General features: G+C 61.9%; 3 protein-coding genes and 1 long non-coding RNA gene across 9 annotated transcripts; 2 read left to right on the top strand and 2 right to left on the bottom strand.

Annotated features, from left to right (window-relative positions):
• Positions 1-629: 629 nt before the first annotated feature.
• Mrpl54 (mitochondrial ribosomal protein L54) lies at positions 630-2,939 on the bottom strand. Its single transcript, XM_055607872.1, has 3 exons — positions 2,777-2,939; positions 1,478-1,640; positions 630-1,009 (listed from the first exon to the last, which is right to left on the bottom strand). Exons 1-3 carry the CDS (start codon positions 2,892-2,894, stop codon positions 877-879), a joined length of 414 nt encoding a protein of 137 aa, XP_055463847.1. The 5' UTR covers positions 2,895-2,939; the 3' UTR covers positions 630-876.
• Positions 2,940-4,189: 1,250 nt separating this feature from the next.
• Apba3 (amyloid beta precursor protein binding family A member 3) lies at positions 4,190-8,544 on the top strand. The gene is made up of 11 exons (XM_055607589.1): positions 4,190-4,287; positions 4,785-5,469; positions 5,559-5,598; positions 6,634-6,779; positions 6,866-6,952; positions 7,035-7,193; positions 7,305-7,475; positions 7,618-7,830; positions 7,919-8,038; positions 8,122-8,259; positions 8,331-8,544. Exons 2-11 carry the CDS (start codon positions 4,900-4,902, stop codon positions 8,400-8,402), a joined length of 1,716 nt encoding a protein of 571 aa, XP_055463564.1. The 5' UTR covers positions 4,190-4,287; positions 4,785-4,899; the 3' UTR covers positions 8,403-8,544.
• Positions 8,514-24,238, bottom strand: Tjp3 (tight junction protein 3). Of its 6 annotated transcripts, XM_055607585.1 has the most exons (22): positions 20,527-20,605; positions 18,986-19,675; positions 17,465-17,521; positions 17,284-17,393; positions 16,801-16,903; positions 15,835-16,150; positions 15,624-15,727; positions 15,366-15,525; positions 15,179-15,287; positions 15,016-15,077; positions 14,396-14,462; positions 14,099-14,255; positions 13,488-13,596; positions 12,816-13,062; positions 12,233-12,444; positions 11,279-11,374; positions 10,337-10,407; positions 9,640-9,850; positions 9,437-9,537; positions 9,024-9,287; positions 8,893-8,939; positions 8,514-8,710 (listed from the first exon to the last, which is right to left on the bottom strand). In XM_055607585.1, exons 2-22 carry the CDS (start codon positions 19,001-19,003, stop codon positions 8,608-8,610), a joined length of 2,724 nt encoding a protein of 907 aa, XP_055463560.1. In that variant the 5' UTR covers positions 19,004-19,675; positions 20,527-20,605; the 3' UTR covers positions 8,514-8,607. The 6 variants fall into 6 exon arrangements, with proteins under 6 accessions (XP_055463560.1, XP_055463562.1, XP_055463563.1 ...); XM_055607587.1 differs by lacking the exons at positions 18,986-19,675; positions 20,527-20,605 and adding an exon at positions 23,852-24,238; XM_055607588.1 differs by lacking the exon at positions 18,986-19,675 and having other exon boundaries at positions 20,527-20,593.
• LOC129677035 (uncharacterized) lies at positions 20,558-20,954 on the top strand. The gene is made up of 2 exons (XR_008720160.1): positions 20,558-20,624; positions 20,702-20,954. It is a non-coding gene; the product is annotated as an uncharacterized LOC129677035 (long non-coding RNA).
• Positions 24,239-25,635: the final 1,397 nt, after the last annotated feature.

A 25,635-nucleotide genomic window follows, 5' to 3' on the forward strand; every position in this document is an offset into this window, starting at 1 on the left:
GGCATCAGGAGTAAGGCGAATCCTTGCCCCTCTGCCTGCTGGGCAACAGCACGGGGGCTAGCACCCAGAAAGGGCTCCAGATGCCTGCTGTATGGATGGAGCCTCAGGTCCCTCAGTGAGGCACAGGTCACCAGGACCACCCAGTGGGCCCCAGGCCAGGTGTCCCTGCCACCTGGGCATCTACATGACCCACGGCCCCAACAGCACAGTCTCACCCATTCTCTTGGGCCATCTGGACTCAGGCCACATGCCCAGGCCAGGCTGGCTCATGATCCAGATGGCAAAGACAGGCTCAGGCCCTGGGTCCGATAAACAACAATCGGGCCACCCCCGTCCCAGACAGAAGGAAACGGCAGGCAGGCCTGGGCCTAACTCCCTTGGTAAGCAGGAGTATGCAGCTCGCCTGGGGTCCACAACACCTGTCCATAAGCAACCCCTGCCCGACCAGGTCAAGTCACAGGCCTTCCTTAACTGAGGCACCCGGGCCTAGCCTGCTCAAAGGCCTGGACGACCAGCCCAGGAGAGCCTGCCCATGAGGTGTCCTAGACAGCACGGCCAGCTAGCAGAGGCTCGGCCACTCCATCTCCAGAGCCAGGGGCCTCCCAGGTGTGGCACCACAGGGCAGCATGCGCCTTTATTTACTCCTTTATTTTCATATTTATTCAGGGTGCGCATGGGTGTCTGCGTGTGGCCTGCACTCGCCATAGTGAGCATGTGAGGGTCAGAGGTCAAGTTATAGGTCAGCGCTCTCCTTCCCCCACTCCAGTTCTGGGGACTGAACTCAGGACTTCCAGCTTGGCAGCATGGCCCTTTCTCCACCAAGCCCTCTCGCCGGGCCCCGGCCCCGGCAGTTTCCAGTGAGACATCCCATCCTCACTACAGCTTCTTGTTCTTGCTCAGACGGTTGTGACGCCAGATGTTCTGTTTGCGCAACAGTCGCCAGTACTCTCGGGACTCTGGTTCGAGTTCCTCCAGCTTTTTGGGGGGACCCAAATTTACCTGGAACAGCCTGGGGGTGGGGAAGTCAAGGTTGCAAGGCCACTCCTGAGCTCCAGGCAACATCCAGCTGGGGCTCTGAACCCTGAGTCCTGGGTCTCAGGGAGGAGGATGGGCCTAAGGACCCTGGCCTACTTCCAGTACCGCTCTGCCCCTTGACCCCTCTGTTCCAGCCACAAAAGCCTCTTTCCAGCTCCCACAGAATGGGCTCTGTCCTGCACAGGCCATGCCCTGGGCCCTGGCTTCCTGTAGCCTCCTCAGGAAACACTCACTGCAGCCTCACTGATCAGCCAGCCTTCATCCCATTGGCCCTGGCTCCCCCAGTGTCCTGGGAATGTGGCCTACCACACCTGCCTGCTCAGCTAACTGTCTGGTTCTGAGCTTGCTCCAAAAAGGGGACACTTCCACTGGGAAGCGGTCCTGGAGTATCCTGTCACTCCAGGCTGGGTGGCCGGGCCCAATGCGGTGCAGCCACACTCACCACTCAGGGTACTCGGAGTCTGGCTTCAGGGCCACGTCCTCGCCTTCTTTGTAGATGTTGACCCCCATGGCGTGAGTGGTGAGCCGCTCGGGGTCTGTGCACACCTCGGGGTCCTTCAGTGCCTCAGTGGCCACGAAGCCCTTGCCACCCTTGCCCTTGATGGCTGCACAGTGAAAGCTCAAGTCACGTCAGCCTGCCCAGCTCTGGGCCCCTCCTGGCCTCCAGGCCCCGGCAACCCCAGCCATTCCCATGTATAATGGGATCCCTTGTGGCCACGGCACAGACCCTCCCAATAACACTCACCCCCCCCACACAGTGATGGTGGCATGGTGGCATGGTGGCTCAGGCCTGTCATCCCTGCATTCTGGAGCTGAGGTGGGGTGTATGTGTGGGGGGTGGGGTCATAAGACTGTCTCAAAAAAAAAAAAAACCCAAACAAAACAACAACAACAAAAAAACAAACAAAAAACTAAAACCGAGACTAGAGAGATGGCTCAGCAGCCCTAGGCCAACCTGCCATGAGACTTCTGGGTCTTATTTAACTCTCCTGGAACAACACCAAAAAATACAAAATATTTTTAAAAAAAATATTTTTTTTTTAAGATGGGTTCTTCCTGGCAGGCCCGGAACTCAAAGCGATCCCCCTGCCTCTCCACCCCGAGTGCCGGGATTAAAGGCATATGCGGTCATGTTTACCTTCAAACATAATGTTTAAAAAGTGAACCTGTGGGGTGGGCACTGTCAGCGTGTGTGGAACCAACCATCACCTTCCCCCGTTTACGCGGGTGCTGAGGAGCGAACTCGGGCTTTCGCAGCAGGCGCTCTACACACTGAACCAACCTGCCCACCTACAGTTTTCTTCCTGAGACAGGGTTTCTCTGCGTAGCCTTGACTGTCCTGGACTCGCTTTACCAGAACTCACTGAACTCACGGGGATCTTCCTGCCTTGAGTGCTGGGATTACAGGCGTGCACCACCAGGCCCGGCTCCCCCACATTTTTAAAAATTAAAATAAGAACAGTAACTTACCGTCGCTGTTAGGTAATTCACTCAAAGTTCGACCGAGGCGCCCCGCCCCACTCTACGGTCCCAGGGATCGCGCCTGCGCACTGAGCACCATGGCAAGGGGCGAGCGACGGAGGCGGCGCCACTGGCCTCCTACTTAAGACTAGGACCCGGTGTTTCTGCGCCTGCGCAGTTCGCCCTCACAGCCCCGCCTCCCCACACAGCGCGCCTGCGCGCCAAGCGTTCTCCCGTCCCTCCCGCCGTGCCCATGTTGGTTTCTCCGGAGCCAGCTCACCTGGCTTCTTGGCGTATTCCCGGATAAAGAGTTCTCCAGGTCTCTCGGGGACCGGGAGCGCCCGGAGCCGCCAGCCGGCCCACATCCGGGAAGCCCGGAGGAGGCGAATGGCCGCCATGACACTCGCCGGCCGCTCGCACGTGCACGCTTCCGGCTTACGTCAGTGCTCCCAGGGCCGCTTTAGGTTGTTGGAGGCGCCCGCGGCCTTCTGGGAAATGTAGTCTTTGCTTCGGCCCGCTAGGGACTAGTTAGAACTTAGGTAGTTATCGCCTGCTCAAAGAATATTTCATAAAATTCTTGCCCTTAGATCCTTATGTACTTAAAATGTCAGAATAAGTTTATGCCTGCATCCATTTGGACTTTTTAATTAATGAATTAATTACAGTTTATTCACTTTGTATCCCAGCTGTAGCCCCCCCTCGTCCCCTCACAATCCCGCCCTCCCTCTTCTCCTATGCCCCTCCATGCGGAAATTTTGAAAGCTTCAAAGGAGAGTCGGTTGCTATGTGAAGTGGTTCAGGGTTGCTGTCGGCTGCTGAGGTCACCGTGGCTTACATGTATGTGCGGCCAGAGGTGGTGAACTCCAGTTTAACACACTCGGGAGGCAGAAGCGGGCAGTCCCCTCTGCTCAGCCCAGCCTACATGGTGAGACCATATTCCTGATATGGAAAGTGGGGTGGTGGGCTGGAGAGACGGCTCAGGGGTTGAGAGTGCTGGCGGCTCTTCCAGCAACCACATGGTGGCTCACAACCATCTAAAATGAAATCTGGTGCCCTCTTCTGGAGTGCAGGTGTTCATGCAAATACACATTGTATACATAATAAATGAAGAAATCTTAAAACAAAAAAGAAAAGAAAATGGGGGTGGTGACTGAGGCTCTGTAAGCAGCCTGGGTTCTACTCCCAGCACCACAGACACGGAGGCTGGCAGCACTCAAGAGGCTGTGTCAGGAGGATCAGCCTAGGCCTCAAGAGACTCTTACTAGAATCTTCTAGAGCCATTGCAACAAACGCTAACTGGCTGGCCTGTTTCAGAGCACACAGATCAGCTTAGGGACTATTATCGGTCTGAGTCTGTAACAAGGACCGTGACGTAAATTCTGCTGTCGATCCAAATCTAGAGTGTGCCATATTATATTCCTGCCGGGACCCAAAACGGAAGTTTGTCTACAACTCCCACACTTTGTCTTTTGTCTCCAAATCTTTAAGTTACGTTTCTTCCCATGTCCCAACTCAGCGGTTTGCGCCCGGAAGTGATGCAGAATCCAATTTTAGAATAGAAAAGCAAGTTTGGGTCTCGGGACTCGAACACGTGTTTTGCTATCTGCCATACAACCCGAGAGGTTGCGAGGACTACATTTCCCAGCAGGCCTGGTGACAGTACGCATGCGCGTTAGACATGGGTGGTGCACAGACCGGTCATCAGGCTTTAAAGCTGGGATCCCAGAGAGCTGCTGAATCTCCTGGAAGGACAAGCAGTCCGAGGCGTCCCCGCCTGGGAGGGAAGCACAGGTATTCCAGGCCGCGAGGGACCGGACGGGCTCTCGTGGGCTCGGGTGTCCCCTGGGGCGACCCGAGGCCGGAGCGTGAGTTCTGAGACTGGAATCTTGAGTTCTGGGGCCGAAGCCTGAGCTATGAGTGTCAGTGTCTGAGTTTCAAGGGTCAGTGCCTGAATTCTGGGGCTCGGAGCTCGAGTTCCGAGGGTCAGCGCCTGAGTTGTCGGGCCAAGCCTGAGCTCTAGGGTCCGGAGCCTGAGTTCCCAGCGGCAGTGCCTGAAATCTGGGGGTGCAGCCTGAGTTTTGGGGCCTGTAGCCTAAGTTCTAGAGGCGGGAGCCTGAGTTTCCAGGGTCAGTGCCTGAATTCTCGGGGCGGAGCCTCAGTCCTGAGGTCACTGTCTGAGTTGTGAGGGTCGGTGCCTGAGTTCTGGGGTCCAGAGCCTGGGATCTGGGCCAGGTGCCTGAGTTCTCATCCTGCACCTGTGTGAAATGGGGTCCTTTCCTGCTGTGCAGGCCCACGGGGATGGAACCTGTCACCTGTAGGACCATGGCTTGCCTAAGAGATCCGCAGCCAGAGCCCTGGTCGTCCAGCCTGGTGAGCATGCCGGCCTAACCTGGATCCCCAGGCATGGAGTTCCTGCCAGTCCCCCAGCCTCCCCCAGGGCCCCCAGCCATGGACTTGGAGGAGCCCAAAGGCTCTGAGGCATCCTCTGAGGGCCACCCCTCTAGCCAGTGGGCCTCAGGGCCTGGAGGCCCTGTCACCCTGAGCGAGATGGAGCTGGATGCATCAGCTGTAGGGGAGCTGGTCCAGCAGCTGGAAGCTCTGCCAGGAGACCTGGGCGGCCCGTTCCCAGACGGAACCCCTTGTCCCCTGCACATTGCCACTGGCCAAGGCCTGGCCACCCAGGAGAGCTCGGATGCTGGTGGACTCCTGTCGGCCGATGCTGGCGGAGACGACCTTCTGGGTCTGCTGAGGTGCGAGGCGTCGCCTGCCCAGCCAGGTCCCCCAGATCCTCCACAGACCGCACCACGCCTGCTGCAGCCGCCCGAGGACCCAGATGGAGACCCAGGGTCTGTGGGGTGGATGGAGGGGACGTCCGCAGAGCCAGCAGACAGCAGGAGTTCAAGCAGCTCTCCGGAGCCCTGGCTGGAGACCTCACCCTTGGTGACACAGCGGGAGCCACCTGTGGCCACCCAGGTAACAGCACCAGCCCTTTCTCATCCCTGACCTCTGATCCCCGTGGCCAGCACTGCCTGGGGACTAAGCTCTCCCCCTCTATCTTCCAGAACCCCGAGACCCTGGCCTCATGCCCTGCTGTCTCTGAGGGTGAGTGTCCATTGTCTGTCACACAGGGACCAGAATTTTCCACAGCAGCCCAGAACTAGACTCTCAAATTAAATGCAGAGTTTGCCAGTGACGATGACGGTCTAGAGAGGACCGGATGAGTTTAAGCAGAGAGGTGACATAAGCTGGAGAATAGTCTGGAATCGTGGTAGATGCCACGACCTATCTCAGGAGTGCAGAGGTCACAGGGCCTGCGGAAGTAAGGGAGTTGTACAACCGTAGAAGGAATAGGGTCCTACCCAGAAGGGTTTGAGCCCCCGGTGTCAGCCTCAGGGTGACCTGAAGGTACCACACAGGAAGCTGAGGCAGGAGGATGGCAGGTTCACAGGAGCTTTGGCTCCACAGTCCAGGGTTAAAAAGAAGCAGTAACAACCCAGATAATCGGGGGTTATGGGGAAGGGTCAGGCTCTAGAATCATGGGTAGAATTGCTTGAAGGCTGTGGAGGACCCAGGCTGTGGGATGTGGGCTGGCCGGGGAGAATTCTAGATCGTCGTGGAAAGTGGCCTCAGGCCTCTCGTGTCTCACTTTTTGCATGTATTAGAGAAGGGAGTCAACTTATGGGAGTCAGTTCTCTTCAACCACCCTGTGGGGTCTGTGGGGTCCCGATGTTGTTGTGCTTTGCTGCAAATGTCTTTACCCACTGAGCCATCTTCCCGGCCCTGCCCAGTTTTGAATGTTCGGGGTTCGAGACACCACGGCGAGGCCCTGAGCTTCTAGCCTGGTCAGAAGATTCTGGAAGAGGGGTCTCTGAGCCCTGGGTCCATTCCCACCGAGAGTGCTCTCAAAGTAGGGGTGGCACTTGCCAGGAGCCCTGGGAGTGGCCTGCACAGAGCTGGCCACGGTACAGCGGCCCGAGCCCTGTGGCTTCTTTTAGAAACGGTGATGGAGTGCTCGGGTTTCAAGTGCTTTATAGGACAGAACCACAAGTTTCATGAGCAGCAGTTGAGGATTGGGACCCCAAGGCTCTCGGGGAACCCCATGAGGGGCCTGGCTGCATCTCTTGAGGTCCCCTGCAGTTCCAGGTCCCTGTGGACACGAGGACCTCATGGATGGCGTCATCTTTGGGGCAAAATACCTGGGTTCTACCCAACTGCTGTCGGAGCGCAGCCCGCCGCCCAGCACACGCATGGCGCAGGCGCAGGAGGCTGTGGACCGGGTCAAGGTGAGCTAGGGTGGGGTTCTCAGGCCGAAGGGTGCGGTTTCTCCACAAGCACGAACCCCCACGTGTCCCCCCTGCCTTCCCCACAGGCCCCTGAAGGTGAGACGCAGCCCATGGCTGAGGTGGACATCTTTATCTCCACCAAGCGGGTCAAGGTGCTGGCCGCTGACTCCCAGGTACCCGGAGGGCCGGGCCTTGGCTGTCGTAGACGCTTGGGGTCCCTGAGAGGCCCCCAGCCCACCGAGCTCGTGTCCACAGGATGCCCTGATGGACCACGCCCTGCAGACCATCTCCTACATTGCGGACATCGGGCCTGTGCTGGTCGTGATGGCCCGGAGACGGCTGGCCAGGAAGACCAGGCCCCAGGACGGCAGGCGCCTCTATAAGATGCTGTGCCATGTCTTCCACTCGGAGGATGTAAGCAGGCCGGCACAGGCGCGCCCGCCCAGGCTGGAGGGCCTGACTTAGAAAGCCTGAGGAGGTGTGGGCATGGGAGGCCTTGTGTAGGAACACGCTCTTCTCCCACAGGCCCAGCTCATTGCACAGGCCATTGGCCAGGCCTTCGGCATCGCCTACAGCCAGTTCCTGCAGGAGCACGGGATCGACCCCAGCCAGGTGGGCACGCGGCCCTCGGCGGCCGCCAGCCATCCGCACAACGGTGACCTGGACCACTTCTGCAACAGCCAGAACTGCAGGGAGGTGGGTGCTTGTTCCGCCCCAGCGCCCACAGGCCGGCCCGCCAGCCCCTGCCGTGGGCCCACCTTGCCCACTGAGGCTCCACCCGCGCTGCCCCTGCCGGAGCCCCGTCCCACGCCCCCCCTGAACGCTGGCCTGCCCCCAGGTCTACATCCAGAAGCGGCCTGGCGAGGGTCTGGGCGTCGCCCTGGTTGAGTCCGGTTGGGGCTCGCTGCTGCCCACGGCAGTCATCGCCAACCTGCTCCACGGGGGCCCTGCCGAGCGCTGTGGGGCCCTGAGCATCGGGGACCGCGTCACCGCCATCAACGGAACCAGCCTGGTGGGGCTGTCGCTGGCCGCCTGTCAGGCGGCAGTGCGTGTGAGTCGGGGCTCCGCAGCGCCCGGGGAGTTGACGGGTGGGTAAACTGAGGCCCGCGGAGGCCTGAGCTGTGCGGCGGCTCCCTCAGGAGGTGCGGCGACACTCATCCGTGACACTGAGCATCATCCACTGCCCGCCTGTCACCACGGCAGTCATCCACCGGCCCCACGTTCGAGAGCAGCTGGGCTTCTGTGTGGAGGATGGCATCGTGAGGCCAGGATGCCCCGGCCGGGTGTGGGGTGGAGGCTAGCCCACAGCCTAGGGCCTGGTCCTGAGCACTGTCCCTCTCAGATCTGCAGCCTGCTTCGCGGGGGCGCAGCCGAGTGCGGGGGCGTCCGCGTGGGACACCGCATCATCGAGGTCAATGGGCAGAGCGTGGTGGCCATGCCCCACGAGCGCATCATCCAGATGCTCACAGAGGCGCAGGAGGTACGCATGGGCCCCCGACCCCTCACCCCGTCCCCCGACCTCCTGCCTGACCCCTCACCTCTGACCCCTAGGTCCACATCAAGACCATGCCAGCTGCCACCTACAGGCTGCTCACTGGGCAGGAACAGCCAGTGTATCTGTGACTGCCCCGTCCACACGTGCCTTCATCCCCGTCACCTTCAGCCCTCGACCCATGGGGACCCCGGAGTCCTCAGCCTTGTATTATTTTATAATGTAAAATAATAATAATAATAATAAATTAAAGGTTTATTAAATGATCAGAAACTCTGGGTCGTATAGGGGAGACTGAGGCTCCAGGGAGCCAGAGGTAACCTCAGGGGTCACAGGTCACAGGTCGGTGGCTGGGCCCCAGTCATAGCCGTCGTCATCAGAGGATTCGACATCCCGGGCTCTCGTGAACTTCTTCCTCAGGGCCTCGCGCTCGTAGGTCCTGGGGGCAGGAGTTGGGAGCGGGGGCTGCAGGGGGCGGGCACGTGACCTCACCCCCCACCCCGACAAGGCTCCCATCAGGCAGTGTGGACACGAGGAGGAGCAAGGCTGAGTAACTGTTGGGTGGGAATTGGGCTGGCCCCGTGGGCGCCGTCTCCAGCCGCGGCCCTCACCGTCACTTACCGCATGCTGTCCTGGCGCCACTGGTGCCGGGGGTGGTGGCCGTCGGCCTGGAGGGAAGAGGAGAAAGGCCGTGACCCCGGTTGACGTGCTTTAGGGAGGGGGAGGGGCGCCACCTCTGTCCACTCGCCCACCTGCGCCTCCCACTCGGCCGCGACCATCCCGGGACTCCTCAGCGCCTGGGGGTCATCCGCCCACGTGGGCTCCGAGGAGCGGGCCAGGGCCTGGGGTATGGCTTCCGCTTCCTGGGGTCCACCCCCCTCGCCGTCCGTGTAGACACCGCCCTCGCCGTCCGTGTCCTCGTAGTCGCTGTTGGCCCGACTGTCACAGCTGAGGTCCCCGGAGCTGGCGGCCAGGCCACGGCCAGGCAGGTCAAGGTCCTCGGAAGAGCCATCCAGCTGCGGGGACATAAAGGCTGTGAGCCCGGGGAGCCAGGGCTGCTCAGTGCCCTCATCCCCCTGGAGGTCCAGCCTCGAACCTAGTGCTCCCGCAGTCAAGATCAAGCCTCGGATCTGAGCCCAAGGCCCCCTCTCCCTGCCCCCCTCACCTGGTCCTCCGCCGTCCAGATGGGTCGCGCCTGCTGCTCCTGCACCACAGCCTTGACCTCCTGGTACCAGGAGTCCCCGGTGCCTTGCAGGGGGATGACGGCTGCGAGGACGGGGCGGTGTCAGCGGGCAGGATCTGCGGCCTGGCGGCCCCCACCCCACCCTGCGCACCCGTGCGCCAGCCCCCCATCCCCACCCCGCGCACCCGTGAAGAGGTGGCTGCTGTGTTTCCGGAGCTGCTGGGCCTGCGCGTATAGGCGCCGGCTGCTGCGGCGGGAGGCGGGGGCCAGCCACTCGCGCAGGGCCTTGAGGGAGGGCCGGCTCTCGGGGGCGCAGAAGATGACTATGGGGTAGTACTGCACGTAGTTGAGGCGCTCGATGGCGGAGGGGGTGACGTCCAGCAGCGCGTGCCTGTCCTGGGCCGCGGGGGCGGGGTGCAGACGGTGAAGCGTCTGCCGGCTCAGCGGGCCCTGCCGCCGCGGATTGGGGTCTGATCCTGCAGCTCATCTATAGGCCAGATCTGCGGGAGCCCCAGGAATCCCGCTGCCTCCGCACCCCACCTGTTCCCCCCGCGTCCTTGGAGCTGAGATAGCAAGTATGCTCCTCCAGGGCATACTTTGTACATGGGTTCCGGGGATTTGAACTCTGGGCCTCGTGCTCGCGAGGCCGAGCAGCCTTCACAGCCCCTCACTGGTTTTGTGACTTTCTTATTTTTTTAAAATGTGTGTTTCTATCTCACAGCTTAGCCTAAGACTCATGACATCCTCCTGCTTCAGCCTCTGGAGTGGGGACCTGAGGCCTTTGTCCTGCAAAGGCCATGGCTCCTCAGAGGTGACTCCTGTGAAGCAGAGACACTGAACCCAGGGCCTCAGTTTCCCAGTCCCCCCCCACCCCGTGCTCACCCTCTCTGCGATCACCCGCACGGTGTCCAGTTTGATGATCTTGGATGGGTTGTCAGTCCGGGACACACTTTCTGAGGAGGGGCATCATCCACGGTGACCCCTGTGCAGCCCTCCCCCATCACACACCTCTCCAGCCCCGTCCAGCCGCTCTGTGGCTGCAGGGGCCGCCCGCGCCGGACCCTGCGCTGTGTCCTTCCTGTTTCTAGCTGAGCGAGGTTCCACTGCAGGGCTTGGGGAGGGGGGGCTGCCCGAAGCCCACAAGGGCCCACTTTCCCAGCACCCGAGCGCCTGGTGAGGCGGCCCTGCCTTTGCCCTGTGAGCCCCACCCAGCCTCCTCCTCCTCCTCCAGCCTCCTGAGTATCCTGAAACCTGTCAGAGCCGGTTTCTGTGTGAGACACACCTGACCCACAGCCCTCTCCTGCTCCCCAGAACCCCGGAGTCACACACACACACACAACACACACACACCACTAACCCCTCAGCCCGAGGCCTGTGGGCGGGGCTCGCTTTCCCCTTTAATATTTTTAAGATGAAGTTTGATGTAGCCCAGGCTGGCCTCCAACTCTGTAGGTAGGCAGAGCTGACCTTGGGCTCCTGATTGCCCTGCCTCCATCTGGTCAGTCAGCCTGGCTTATTCTGAGGTGGACCCTTGATTTGAATACAAGGTTTCACTAAGTGGACCAGGTTGCCCTGAAACCTGCCGTCATCCTGTCTCAGCCTTCAACAGCAGGGATCACCGGTGAGATAAAACAAAAAATCAAACAGACAAAAAAGCCAAGCAGCTCTTCAGCACACGACAAAGCCACCAGGTCCTGCGCTGAGGATCCTCAGGGCCCAGATGGATTTCGGATGTCTGGCCTGGGCACAGGTGTGGTAGTTGGGGGGACACCCCATGTTATGGTGGCTCTAAGCTCCCCCAGCTGCCAGGACTCCACGTCTCACCTGCAATTTCAAACTGGTCTGGCATCTCTGCGGTCAGCCTCTTCATGGCGATGTCCGCTACTGGCCCCAGGATCACCACAGGGCGCTTAAAGCTGGCTGGAGAGTGGAGAAGGTGGCAAGGTCGGGCTCTGGGGTCAGGGCGCTCACTCGCCAGGCAAGTGGGACACGCCCAGCAAAGGCAGGACTGCTGGGAGTTCAAGGCCAGCAGAAGGAGGAAGTTCTGTCTTGGTTTTGATCCTGGAAGCTGAAGCCATGCTTCATCTGGCCCTTGGCTTAATTTTATAAATAAAGCTTTATTGAACACACTCTATCCACCTGCTGATTCTGCAGCAGACTGAGCAGAGCTGAGCCGAGAGCGTTCATTTCCCATTAAAATTTGTTTTTAGTCTTTTATTTTTTAAAAGGATTTATTTAGTGGGGAATCCTGCAATCCCAGCACTCGGGGAGGCAGAGGCTGGTGGATCACAGTGAGTTCGAGGCCAGCCTGGTCTACAAAGTGAGTCTAGGGTGACGAAGGCTCCAAAGAGAACGCTGTCTCAATAAAGCAAAACCAAAACAAAATATTTTCTGTATGAGTACACTATCTGCATGTACACCTGCAGGCCAGTAGAGGGCACCAGACCAGACCCCATTACAGGGACCTCTGGGAATGCAGACAGTGCTCTCAGCCACCACACAATCTCTCCAGCCCCTGTAGTCATTTATTTTGAGGCAGGGTCTCACTTGCAGTCCTGGAAATCTCCATGCAGACAAGGCTGGCCTCACACTCAGAGAAATCTCCTTGCCTCAACCTCCCGAGTGCTGGGATGACAGGCTTGTGCCACTCACAGTAAGGAGGGCATCTGGGGGAAAGCAGGCAATGGCCTTGCGCCTCTGTGACCTCGGGAGGCGGGTCCGGCCTCAGCCCACGCGTCATCTCCCTTACTCCCCCCCTCCGTGCCCACAGCCACCCACCTTCTCGGAGCACCACGCGCTCGTAGGGTGGATAGTGTCCCTGCCTAGTCAGTACCGACAGGTCCTCACGGCTACGTTGTGTCGTCTTCTTGGCCCCTCTGCGGAGACCCCGGAGCCGCCAGAACTCCGCCCGTGGGTTGGAGCCTGAGGAGGTACCCGGCACCAAGCCCGCAGCGCGCTGCGCGGCCTCCAGGCTGGCCAGCTGCTCGGCTCTGGGGAGCACAGGGACATGAGACACAGAACGCTGCCCCAAACTGGCTAAAGGGTGGAGGGGGTTCAGGCTGAGGACCCTGAACTGGGAACGCCGTGGATCATCCGGGACCCAGTGGTACTCGGAGGGTGGCGGGAGGGGAAAAGGCCGCACCGGGCTCTAAAGAGACAGGACAGGCCATGAGCCAGGGGCTGTGGGGCCTCTGGATGCAGGATGGATCAGCTACTAGGACAGAAGATGAATGAATGAGAAGAAGCCACGGCATTGTGCATGGTAATCACGGCGGCCGCAGGACATCTCCCTGGCCCTTCGGTGTCCCAGCCACCACAGTGAGCCCTCAGCAACGGGAACACGGAGCCTGAGGGTGCCCACCTGCTCTGGTTGGGGATGACACCGCGCTCTTGCTCTCGGAGATCTCTGCCCATTCGGGCGGCCAGCCAGAGGCCCCCTCGGCTGCCGTGCCCTTGGCCTGGCCCAGAGCCAGGGTACAACGTGTCCACCACGTGGAAGATGTCGCCGCGGGTGAAGCCCAGGCCGTAAGGTGGGCTTGGCTCCAGCTCGAAGTGTGTGCGGATGTAGAAGGAGTCACCGACGCGGGACTGGACCATCTTCCTGAAGACTGGGGACACAGGGGTCGCAGGTGACTCTGGAGGAGCCCATCCCTTCCAGCGACCCCTAGTGGACTGTGGCCCTGTGCCTGCGGGGCCACAGGAGAGCCCCGGCTGTGCTCAGCCCACTGGCCTGAGATCTTTACAGTCTCAGCGTATAGCCCAGGCTGGCCTCAAACTGACAGAGATCCTCCTGCCTCTGCCACCTGAGTGCTGGGGTCAAAGGTGTGCGCCACCACACCCGGCCAGTGGAGGCCAGAGGGTGACCTCCTCAAGGGCCTGTCCACCTCAGGTCTCTCTGAACGTGGACTCAATCCTCTGCCAGGCTGGCCTGGGAGCCCAGGTGCTCCCGCCTGCACATCCCTGCTCTGGCCCCGGGCACACGGCTTTGTGTCTGGCTTTTTACGTGGGGGACGGAGTTTGCGGGGACACCCACTGTCCTGCTTGCTCTGCGTCACCAGCTCCACGTCCTCCCCCGGCGGCAGCCCCAGGAGAAACTGCACGGCCTCCTCCCGGGTCAGGTTCCGAAATGGCATGCCGTTCACCTGCCAGGAAAGATCGTGGGTGGGGAGGCTGGGGACGGAGCCACTGCACGCCAAACCCTAGACGCTGCCTCTCCAAGTGTCTTGCTCTGAGACCGTCTCACCCCACTGCTGAGCATCACACAGACACCAATGTCCCAGGCAAAGAACCCCGGGAGCAGCCAGGCTCAGGACACACAGCCAAGTCCAAAAGCCTCGGGCAGTGTGGAGAGAGGTCAGACCCGACCGTGTAAAAACTCTCTGGGGTTCATGGGAGAGCTCGGTGGGAAAGCATGCAAGCAAGAGGACCCAAGTTCAAATCCTCGGAACCCATGGAAAAAGTGGGGGAGGGGAGAGCAGGGGTGCGGGGTGGGGGCATAGGCCTATGATCCGAACGTTCAAGAGGCTGAAGTGGGAGAGACAGCAGAGTTCCAGGTCAGCCTGGTCAACAAAAGGGACACGGGAAAAAGGACGAACATGGGGAGGATCCAGGACCACACCCCTGGGGCCAGCTGTCCCGCGTCACCTGCAGGATCTCATCCCCTTCCTGGATGCCCTGCCCGTCAGCCGGGCTGCCTGCCTGCACCCCGGACACAAAGATGCCCACGTCGTTGCCGCCAGCCAGCCGCAGGCCAATGCTCGCGCCCTTGGGGAAGCGCACCACACGTGTGTCTGGGCTGTAGCTACCAGAGAGAGGGGCAGTCAGGCCAGCGGTGGAGGGTGGACCCCCTACAGACCGTGGTTTTCCAAGCCGCCCAGCCGACCGCTGCTGACATTCCGCAACCAGGCCGAGGGCCCGAGGAACCCCATCTGAGGTACCCACCCACGGTCCTCCAGACTCTGCCGGCTGGGGACCCGGTAAAGGTCATAGCGGCTTTCTCCAGGAGACTCTGCAAAGAGAAATCGGGAAACCTGGGCCCTTTACTCCTTTAGGGGACCCGGAAACTGCACCCAGCAACAAGGCAGCCCTCCTGAAAGGGTCTAGGCAGAGGCCCCACCCCTGACCACGCCCCCAGCCACTCCTGGAGGATCCTAGGCGGGGCTCCACCCTGACCACGCCCCTGGCCCCTCACTGGAGGGTTCTAGGCGGGGCTCCACCCTGACCACGCCCCCAGCCCATCACTGGGAATTTTTTCTAGGTGGGGCTCCACCTGACCACGCCCCCAATTCTCACTCGGGAATTCTAGGCGGGGCTCAACCCTGACCACGCCCCCAGCCCTCACTGTGGAGATTCTAGGCGCGGCTCCACCCTGACCACGCCCCCAGCCCTCACTGGGGAATTCTAGGCGGGGCTCCGCCCTGACCACGCCCCCAGCCCTCACTGGAGGATTCTAGGCGGGGCTCCGCCCTGACCACGCCCTCACTTCCCTCCCGGCTCAGCGTCGCGGCTGCAGGCCAGGAGGCCCCGAACGCAGGCGCCCCGCCCCGTGGCCGGCGCCTCACCTGGCTCGGCTACTGCTCTCGAATCCGCCGACCGGTCCCGCCTCCGGGGCTGCGGGGTCTCCCTGGGTAGGACGACAGGGTCCAGTAAACCGGGGTGCCTCTGCAGGGTCCCCTCTGCCGAAGCGTGAGGCCTGGCCCCTCCGGGCCGCCTTCCCTCACTCACGCGGGCGAGTCCGTCTGGCTGTCCGCGGGGCTCGGCCGACCCTGCCGGGGCGGCGGGGGGATGTGGGATGGCGGCGCCTGGGACAGTTCCGAGTTCAGGTCGGAGATGTCTGTGGGGGAGGGGCAGCGGTGAGCCGCACCGGGGGACGGCGCGGCCGCGGCGGGGCAGCGGGGGCGCCCGCCGGCACCTTCCAGGAGCGAGCTGTCGCTGCCGCTCTCGGCGGGCGGGAGGCTCAGCAGGAACTGCCCGCGGTCCCTCAGCACCAGCAGCGTCAGCTCCCCGTCCGACCGCTCGATGAGCCTCCGGGTGTCGCTCAGGGACAGGTCGGCGCTGGGCACTCCGTTGATCTGGGAGGGGGGCGCGGGTAGGCGACAGGGCTGTCTGCGAGCCAGCACCGGACCGACCGGGACCGCGGCGCCGCCCTCCTGGGCCTCAGTTTCCCCACCTGCAAGATGAGGTCTCCCTCTTGCAGCCCGCGGCTCCGAGCGGCGAGGCCAGAGTCGGTGATGTGTTTTATGAAGATCTGACTGCCCAGCTTCACCCCAAACTCTGGAGGGGACCGGAGGGAAACCGAGGCAGGCTTTGAGGCAATCCTCCTGCCCGCCCCGTCCCCAGCCCTTGACTCCCGCCCGGGGGCGCAGGCCGGTCGGCCTCACCCTCGCTGTTCCTCCGTTTCACCAGCACGGACTTGAGCGGCCTCGTGAGCACGTCCTGCTTCGGCAAGCGCTTGTAGCCGGACACCAGGTCCAGGCCATTGGCCTCGGACCCGGCGCCCGAGCTCCGGCGCCCGTGGCTGCCCACGCGGCCGCGGCGCCCGGCCCTGGCGCGGCGAGAGCGCTCTCCCCACGAGCGGCCCGAGCCGCTGGACGAGTCCCCCTCGTAGCCCCGGCCGTGGTTCGCCTCCTCCTGGTCTGAGAGCCGGGGGCCGGCCTGGGTGGCGGGCAGCTGGACCCTGCGAGGACGCTTCACCGTCTGTCGGGAGAGATGCCCACCCACGGGGGAGGCGACCGAGTGAGCACAGTCGTGGGCCGCGTGCACAGTGCAGCGGCTAACCTAGGCCTGGCAATCTGCCGGGCCACCCGAGAGGTCAGTCATCCTGAGGATACACGGACCGAGGCAGGTGATCAAGAGTTAAATATCAGGGGCTGCTCTTGCAGAGGTCCTGAGTTCGATTCCCAGCACCCACACGGTGGGTCACGACTCTAACTGTAGTCCCGTGAGACCAGCTGCTGTGGCGGCAGACAAAACGCCCACACACATCAAATAAATACGTCTTTTTTTTTTCTTCTTGTTTTCCCAGACACAGTTTCTCTGTGTAGCCCAGGCTGGCCTCGAACTCACAGAAATCCACCTGCCTCTGCCTCCCCGGTGCTGGGATTAAAGGCGTGTACCACCACCACCCGGGAAAACAAATAAATCTTTAAAATATATATATATATAAATAAAAGATCAACCTGGATAATGATGGCCACACCCAGAATCCCACGGTGACCTGCTAGGGGCGTGGCCAGACTGAGGCCCCGCCTAGAATCCAGCGGCCAGCACCCTCACAAAACAAAACGTAGCAGGGCGACTTGGCTCACTGGGTTGGGCCTCAGTTTCCCCAGCCTGTGTCCACTCACAATGTTGGCCGTTTTGGTGCAGGTCTTCAGAATCTGGATGGCAAAGGCCGAGGTGACATTTTCCACGGAGACACCGTTCACCATGACGATGTGGTCTCCGGTGCTGAGGGGGTGGACGCAAGCGAGGAAGCTCAGGGCTGCGCCTCAGTCCAGTTCTAAGTAGACATTTTGCCTTTTCCCTCCTGCCCTCGGGTGTCTTCTCTCTTTGATCTTTGTGTGTCTCCCTCCCTCCATCACTGATCAGTCCCTCAGGGCCAGGAGCCATGTCCACCCAGATTCCAGGAGCCTCGCTCGCTCTGGAGGTCTCAGAAAACTGTCCCATTCTCGAGAACGGCCCAAGACTTTCCGGTTCCGCCTCGTGCCCTCGGGCCCTGGCCTGCCTCCGCGACCGGGAAGTCAGGCCCTGTTGACAGAGCTGAAGGTGCCAGGTGCCTCCCGGCCCCCACGCCGCCCCTCCTCCCGCCCGCCCTCCCTGAGCCTCACAGAAGCCTGCCCTCGGCCGGGCCTCCGGGTATCACGTCAGACACGACCACAGATCCGCCGGTCCGGTCGTGGCCTCCAGAGACGGCGATGCCGAAGCCGCGGCGGGGGTCCTGAGGGGCAGAGGTGACGGGCAGGGGCTGTCTCCGGCCCGGGGGCCCCGGGAGCCCCGAGCGCCGCTCACCTTGTAAAGTGTGGCTGTGTGCTGTTCCCAGATGGTCAGCTCCTCCATGTCTGCCACCTGGCGGGGACAGGGGCGGCTCGTGGGGGACCCCAACTGCCCCCCAAACTGCCCCTCCAGCCCCTTCCATCGCTCCAGGGCTTCCGCTCAGTCCAGGCTTTAGTATCTTCACGTCCCATGACTGGCCCCGCCCCACCCCCTCTCCGCTGAGCCCTGGCCCCTTCCCAGTGTCCCAGCTCCGCAGTTCGGGTGCCTGGGCTTCGGTTGGCTTCTTTTGTGTGTGGGGGGGAGGGTCAAGGGTTTTGCTCAGTGGCCTAGGTTAGCTGCAAACTCCCGGCAGCCCTCCTGCCTCAGTTTCCCCGCTGACAGAGTCATGTGGGGACCCCGACAATCCCCGCAAGGACTTTTTCCTCCAGCGGCCCTCGGCAGGCTCGGCCGCCCCCCGCTGTGGAATTTTTCTTTCTCGGCTTTCCCGGTACAGAAAGGGTGCCAGGGCTCCCAGGGGGAGGGGAGGCAGGTGCTCTGGCCTGTCCCGACCTGCCCGGCTTGTCCCCGCTGGTGTGGGCTGGTCTCCGGTGGATGGCGCGGGCTCCGTCTACCCTCCCCCTCCCCCCGTAAGGATTAACCTGCTCCCTGGCTCTCCACCCCGGCCCCGTCCACGCAGGTCTCGGCTGGTCTCCGCGGGCCCCGACCCTTTCTCCTAGCCGTGGAAGACCCGGCCTATCCATCCGTCGCTCAGCCGTCAGCTGTAGTCCTTAGCAAACTCCTATTCGGCCGCTAGAGCCCTAGGGCTACGGTGACTGCCTCTGCTTCCCACTCGGGAGTTGGGTGTCACCGTCTAATCTCGTTTCCTCCACGGGTCCCCCCCGAGGCTGGGCTGGGGGTTCTGGGGACCCTAGGACGCCGTGGAGGAGCGGGTTGAGAGGGTGCTGGCTGCAGGTCTCCCGGCCCCGCCCCTCCAGGAGGGCGCCCGGCCCGCCCCGGCCACCTGCAGCTGAAGGGGACCGGAGGGACCGGCCACCCGCCTGGGGCCCTGGCTCCCGGCCGCCCCTCCGCCGCGGGGGCGGGGCGGGGCCTGGAGCCGGTCATTCCTCCTCCTAAGCAGGGGAAAGCCCCGCAGGCGCAGAGCTTGGAGCCTCAGTTTACCCTCCTTGGGGTTTGGGCTGCTCGCCCGAAGGGCAGCGTGGTCGTCGTCACGGTCCCCAGAACTGGCGACAGTTATCCCGCCCTCCAGGCCCCTTAAACTCCTCGCACACACTAGGTGCTCTGTAAGTGCCGGCGGCGGCCAAGGAACAAACAGCCAAAACACGCCCGCCCAACCCCAAGATCGCGCAGGGCGGCCTCACGGTCTCCGTGGGATTCGAACTCAGGGAGGGGAGGCTGAGAAAGCGCCAAGAGGTGGCTCTTGGGACCAGCCCGCAGGCTGGCCACGTCTCCTCTCCGGGCCTCAGTTTCCCCGCCTGCTTGGCGGACGGGGCTGGGAAAGCCAGGCTCCCGCCCCTCCGCCCCCCGCGCGCTACTCGCCTGGAATCTCACCGCCATGGTGCGAAGGGGCCCCCGAGGTGAGCGGGGGCGTCCCGGGGCGGGGGGCCGCCCTCCCGCCTCACCCCGCTCGCGCGGCACCTGCTCTTCCTCCTCCGGGCCGCGGCCGCCCCGCCCCAGCGCCGCACGCCTCCGGGCAGGGCTGCGCGGCGGACACGCGCGATCCGGTCCTGGTTTTCCTCGCGGCGGGCCGAGCCCCTCGCCCCGGAGGCCGGGCGGGCTGGCGGGAAAACGCGGAGCGGAGTCCCGGCCCGCGGCCTTTCCTGTTCTGTTCCCCACCCGCGCACGGGCACCGGCGGGCGCCCCCCCCCCCCCAGGCCCGGAGGCGGGGAAGGACGGAGCAGTGGGGCTGGGAGGGTGGGTTAGACAGCCCGGCACGCCTGCACTGGGGAGGCAGAGGCAGGCGGATCTCTGAGTTCGAGGCCAGCCTGGGCTACAAAGGGAAACCCTGTCTGTAAAACCAAACAACAAACAGACAAAAAGAGTTTGCCAAGACACGGAGGCTTCCCCGCTGCATTGGAGCGGCTGCTAGGAAAGCGCGAGAACACGAGTTCGAATCCCGAGCCCCGCCACGGAGACCCGCGGCCCCCGGCGGCGCACAGCCGTCCGCGCAGAAACCACCCACGCCGAAAAAGCAGTCTTCCAGTCACGCACGCCTTCACTTCCTGCACCCTGGAAGGCAGAGGCAGGGGGATCTACGTGAGTTCGAGCCCAGCCTGGTTTGCACAGTCAGGTCTGAGCCACCTTGGTCTACAGCGAAGTCCCTGCCTTAAACAAATGTTTCCAAGACAATCTGGTCACATTCCTGGCCTTTCTCCGGTCGCCTAGACTCGGAGAAGCTTGGGATTTCTCTCTCCTCGGGCCTGGGGCTGAGGAAGGACCGGTCAGGGAAGCCCGGGCAAGGAGTGGAAGGAAGTCACGTGACGGCGGGGCTGGCTCCGCCCACACATTCCTCACTAGTAAGAGGAGCCTGATCCCGACCCAGCCCAAGGTCCCGACCCAGCCCAAGGTCAAAGGGCGAATGTGGGCGCTGACCCTCGTTCCCTCCGGGACCTCCCAGTCCTGGCTAGAGGAGGAAGGGAGGGTGTGAGAGGCCCAGAAGCGAGCAGGTGTCCTGTAAGGGCGCCCTGGGGAAGGAGGGCACACAGCTGGGGTCTTGACTCTTTGGGCCGAGCAGGGCACGGCGGCGCACGCCTGGCCTGTAATCCCGGCGCTGAGGCCGGCAGGAGCAGGAGGATCTGTGTGCGTTCCAGGACAGCCGGGGCTACACAGACAAACTGTCTCGGGGAAAAAAAGGAGGAAATCTTTGCGCAGGCAAGGTGCTGCCTTTAGCTCCAGCACTCAGGACGCAAGGACGATCTCTGAGTTCGAGGCCAGCCTGGTTTACGGAGCCCGTTCCAGGACAGCCAGGGCTACACTGTGAGCACGTGTCTCAAAAACAGCCAGGCGTGGGGTGCATATTTCTGTTCCCGGCACCTCGACGACCCTCCTGCCCCGAGATCTCATCCCAGTCACCAACAGACCTTGTTCTCGGACCCTCAGGGTTGGAGGTTCGATCTCGGTGTGGCCTCGGAGAAGTTACTCTCCCCCGTGTGTCCCGGTTTCGGCTCCAGCATTACGGGTAAGGAAACCGTAGGTTCTGCAAGGCAGAGTGCGCAGATGGACTGAAAGGGACACTAGTGGTTTGTCTGTCTGCAGGCCACCGCGTGGGTCTGTTCACGATGCAGCTGCGATCCCTTAGGGCGGGATCTGCCTCTGTTCTGACACAGGGGCGCACCTGTAGCCCAGGCCGTCCTGGAACTCACGATCCCCCTGCCTCAGCCTCCGCTGGGACCCATCCTCAGCCCCGTGAGACAGCTGAGGGAGCCCACCGACCCACGCGAGTTGTCCTCTGACCTCCGCACGCTCTCTCTTGTGCGCGTGCGCACACACAAATAAATAAGTATTTAAATATTAGGGTGAAAGGAACTCTTCCATCAGGCCACCCCCCCTCCCCCCGCGACGCAGGTCGGACCGGCGCTCGGACTGCAGTACCGCCGCCGGCCAGGAGGGGCAGTGTCTGCAGGCCAGGAAGGGGGTGTAAGAAGGGAAAGCGGAACGCGTCCCCAAGTCCTCGTGGAGGACTCTGCTAGCCTGTCATCTGGGGGAACTGAGGCACGTGCAGAGGACAGGCCTGTGGCTGCGGGGTGGGGTTGGAGCCGGTGGGGGGGGGGTGGCAGGACAGGTCTGACTGGAACTCAAGAACAGTGATGATGTCCACTGCGCTGGGTCTGCAGGGCGGGAGGGGCAGGCGCTGCCCTCAGGAGGAGGGTGGGAACGGAGGCTGTGTCAGGAGGGGCCTGGGAGGCAGGGATCCGGGTAGGCCGCAGGAAGGTGAGGGATGCAGAGGGCTGGGTGGGTGCGGCGTACTGTGCAAAGGCCCTGGCACACACGTGGCCTCCCAGCGCTCCTGTGGGGAGGGCAGGGGCAGAAGCATGGCTGTCAGCTCTCGAGGAGCCTGGACTGCACACTGAGGTCCAGGCGGGCCGAGCTGCAGAGCGACACCCATCACGACAATGCACACAGTAGGACAACGCACACAGTAGGACAAAGAAAAATTTGGGGGGGAGAAGGGGGGAGCCCGGAAGTCGCCTGGGCTGCAACAGTTCCCTCACCTACCCAGAAGCAAGTGAGAATCCAGGAGGGATCCCAGCCCCGTCACTCTTTGCCTCAGTTTCCATTTCTGGAAAACAGGGCTCCTAATCTTGACTCAGAAAGGCTAGCCTGGGCCCCTGGGTCCCTTGTCTGAGGCACTTGGGACCCAGGAGTGTCGTCGGGTGTCCCTGGACTACCAGAGGGTCCCTATCCCCTCCCCCCCCAAAAAAAACAGCCCTCAAACTGCATTGGGGTCTCCCTCCCAGCGTCTCCCAGAACTCCCTGTGTAGACCAGGCTGGCGCAGAGCTCACTTATGTAGATGGGGGTGGTGGGGGTGTCACTCAGTTTGCAGCTGTCTATACCACCACACCTCTGTAACGTCCCGTGTCAAAAACTTTTGGTGTCCTCCAGGGACCATTTGTGCATTTATGGAGTTCCCGTTGTTTGCCAAATCTTACTCTGAATAGTGGGCTGACTCGGGGGTGCAGCAGGACAAAAAGGCTTGGAGGAAGGGGGACTCCATGAACTTGCTAGCTCAGGAATGGTCCCTAGCTCCGGAGCACTCTTTCAATAACTTAACTTTTGGGCAGGCTTTCAGGCGTGCCCCTAATGTCCTGCCAACTTCCCCGCCTTGCCACCGGCCTCCGCCCCACCCTGGCTCTGACCTCCATCTCAGCACAGCCCTCCACCCGATCCCTCACAGTCACAGGGAGCCTGCCCCGGCTGTGCGCAGCCCTCTCTCCCTCCGCACTCTCCAGCCTTAGTCTTCTGTCTAGGTCTGTGGCCATCCAGACATCAGTTTGGGCGACTAGTCATGTCCCTCAACCATTTGCCCAGATGTCTCCCCCTCAGAGCTCCCCTCTTCCTAAAGTGCAGCAAGCCTCGTGTGGAGGCCTGTCACCCCAGAGCTCAGGGGTGGAGGAGGGTCAGGAGTTTGAGGTTTTCCCTTGGCGAGGCATGGACAGACACCAGCCTGGACTATATGAGCTCCTGTCTCCAATAACTGAAGAGATGAGATTACGCATTTCTGAGCCTTGTTCCCAATGCACCTGGCATACAGTAACTGTTCGATAAACACAGGTCGTTGCTTAGACGGCCCATGCCCAAAGCTGCGTGTCCCACTGACCTCGGCCATGCCAAAGGGTGTTGGGCTCTACCCTGAGCAAACACTGCCTCCCTGGCACCTGGCCAGGCCCAGGAGGAAGGACTGAGCCTAAATTCTTAGCGTGGACTTTCCCCAGACTCAGGGCCATAAGGAAGTGCCCGGCCGGATTGGCAGGGATTTTTGTAGATGTCAAGCCTGGGGCAGTCTGTTAGGGAGTCGGCTCTAAGGGGCCCCTCTGTGACAATCTTACTCTCCTGTGCATCCCTGGGGAAGTAGCTGGCCCTCTCTGGGCCTCCATTCATTTTGTGGCAAACACAGGAAACTGCTTTGGAAATTGGAACCTGCCGTGCCTAGGCTTTCTCTGTGGTGCAGAATGAGAAACTGAGGCAGGGCCAGCAGTGTGGACAGCTGGAACTCCCAATGCCAGGTCCACCTGTGTCTAGAGATTTCCTGGTCCAGAATAAAGTCACCTCAGGGGAGGCTTGACACACCCTACTGAGGAATTGTCTTTCTTTGTTTTGGGGCAAATGAGATGCAAGCAATTCATGTGCCCCTCCAGCTCCTCTCTCCGTCCCTGGTCCTCTCCTCCCCCCTCAGGCATCTGTCCATCCATTCTGTCATGTCCTGGCCTAGGAGCCGACAGAGTCCCCACAATGTATAACCCAGCACAGGCGGCACAGTCATGCCTTGGAAATTTGGGGTGACCCTAGGCAGAGTTCCAGAAAAACTCAGAGTTAGTCCAGGGGAAGCCCAGCTTCCAGGGGAGGCCATCTCCTGTCAGGGGGTGTGGACCTCCATCGGGCACTAGGGTCCCCTTGGCCCTCCTGCGGGGGGGGGGGGGAGGGGCCAGCGTGCCGTCCTCGCCTCTCCAGCCACCACCTGCGCTCACAATGACCCTTTGAAGGCTCGGCTGCAGCGTCCTGGGCGCAGTGCCAGGGCAGAAACTGCAGCCGCACGAAGTCTCGGAAAGTGTGTCAGATGCCCACGCAGGATGCCAGCTTCCGGCCTCCGTGGGGGCACGCACAGCGAACTCGAGGGTCCCGGGAGCCTGCGGTGGGGCCACCCGGATGCATAATGCCCTCGGGGGGCAGCTCAGCGGGAGACTTACCCGTCGGGAGGGCTGAGTGGACGCGCGGTGGGCGGTGGCGGCCGCGGCCGGGATGGCTGTCTGGCATGGGCGGCTCAGGCCGGAGGACCTGTCGGCTCAGCGCGGCCGCCCTGGAGGAGGAGAGGGGCCGGGCGAGCGCGTCCCTCCTCCGGGTGGGACCCGCAGGACTGCGTGCGCTGGTGAGCGCACGGGAGGCCGGCCTGCAGGTGGGAGGGCGTGTGGCTCTGTCGCAAGGTGCTCTCACGTGGCAGGACAGGCCTTAACCCCTGAGCGCCCAGGGGCCTGCCTAGGCCTGCGCCCCACGGGTGACACGTAGTAGGTGCTCAGAAAACACCGAGCGCACTGCGGGATGAACGGACCGGGCCTCTTGCTGCGACCCACCTGCTGTCGTGCTTCCGGCGTTCATTTAGGGGCTGAGGCGGAGCAGATCAGGACTCACCGCTGAACCACGCCCCGGCCCCTCACTGTAACATTCTAGGCGGGGCTCCGGCCTGGCCATGCCCCAGCCCCGCCCTGCGGGATTCTAGGCGGGGCTCCACCCTGACCACGCCCCCAGCCCCTCACTGGGGGATTCTGGGCGGGGCTCCACCCTGACCACGCCCCCGCCCTTCAGTGTAACATTCTAGACGGGGCTCCACCCTGACCACGCCCCCAGTATTTACTGAGAAATTCTAGGCGGGGCTCCACCCTGACCACGCCCCCAGCATTTACTGAGAAATGCTGGGCGGGGCTCCACCCTGACCACGCCCCCAGCCCTCACTGGGATATTCTGGGGGGGCTCCACCCTGACCACACCCCCAGCCCCCTCACTGGGGGATTCTAGGCGGGGCTCCGCCCTGACCACGCCCCCAGCTCTAACTGGGATATTCTAGGCGGGGCTCCGCCCTGACCACGCCCCCAGCCCTCACTGGGCTATTCTAGGCGGGGCTCCACCCTGACCACGCTCCCAGCCCCTCACTGGGCCTCTCTAGGCGGGGCTCCACCCTGACCACGCCCCCAGCCCTCACTGGGCCTCTCTAGCGGGGCTCCACCTCTTAGCCACACCCGAGATCATTACTTACCTCGGCTTTGACTTCCCTGTCTGTACTCCTGGCCTTTAGCTTCAGGTTGTTTTTTTAACTTTGCTTCCTTTTTTTAACTTTGGCGCTCTAGTGACCTAATTTTTCCCTGCGATGCCCGAACAATTCCCAGGTGTGACCAGGTGTCCACATCTCTGGAGGGTTTAGTGACCCCACCGTAGTCTCTGCGGCGAGAACGCTTCAGGTTCAGTCCTGGCATTAGTCAGGCCGACTCGGTTCGGCCCAGGCCACGCACCAGACGGACAGGACCGAGAGGAAGCCGAGGCAGGAGGCTCGAGGCTTTCCTCAGCGGCATATGGAGTTAGTGAACAGCCTGGGCTATGTCTACGTTAGTAGAAGCGTATTTTCCTCATTTTTATCACTTTGCAGCGTAACAAACTATCAAGAAAAATAGGTATATTTATCATGTCGCAGAGACTATCTATGTAGTTTCTTTGTTTCGAGATAGGGTTTCTCTGTGTCACCTTGGCTGGCCTGGAACTCAGACGTCTGCCTGCGTCTGTGTACCGCCACTGCCCGGCTGAAATTTTTTCTTTTAAGATAGGGTCCCACTATGTGGCCCTGGCTAGCCCGGAACTTGCTATGTAGACCAGGCTGGCTCTGTCGATGGCCTACAGAGATTTGCTGCTTTGGCAGAGACCCTCCTGGACCAGCGCTTCATGCGTAGGCCCCGCCCCCGAAGTCCGGTTGGCTGTACTGGCCTCA

The sequence above is a fragment of the Psammomys obesus genome, unplaced genomic scaffold (genome assembly GCF_907164565.1).
Source record: "Psammomys obesus unplaced genomic scaffold, mPsaObe1.curated_primary_1811, whole genome shotgun sequence".
In the NCBI taxonomy this organism is placed as follows: Eukaryota; Metazoa; Chordata; class Mammalia; order Rodentia; family Muridae; genus Psammomys; species Psammomys obesus.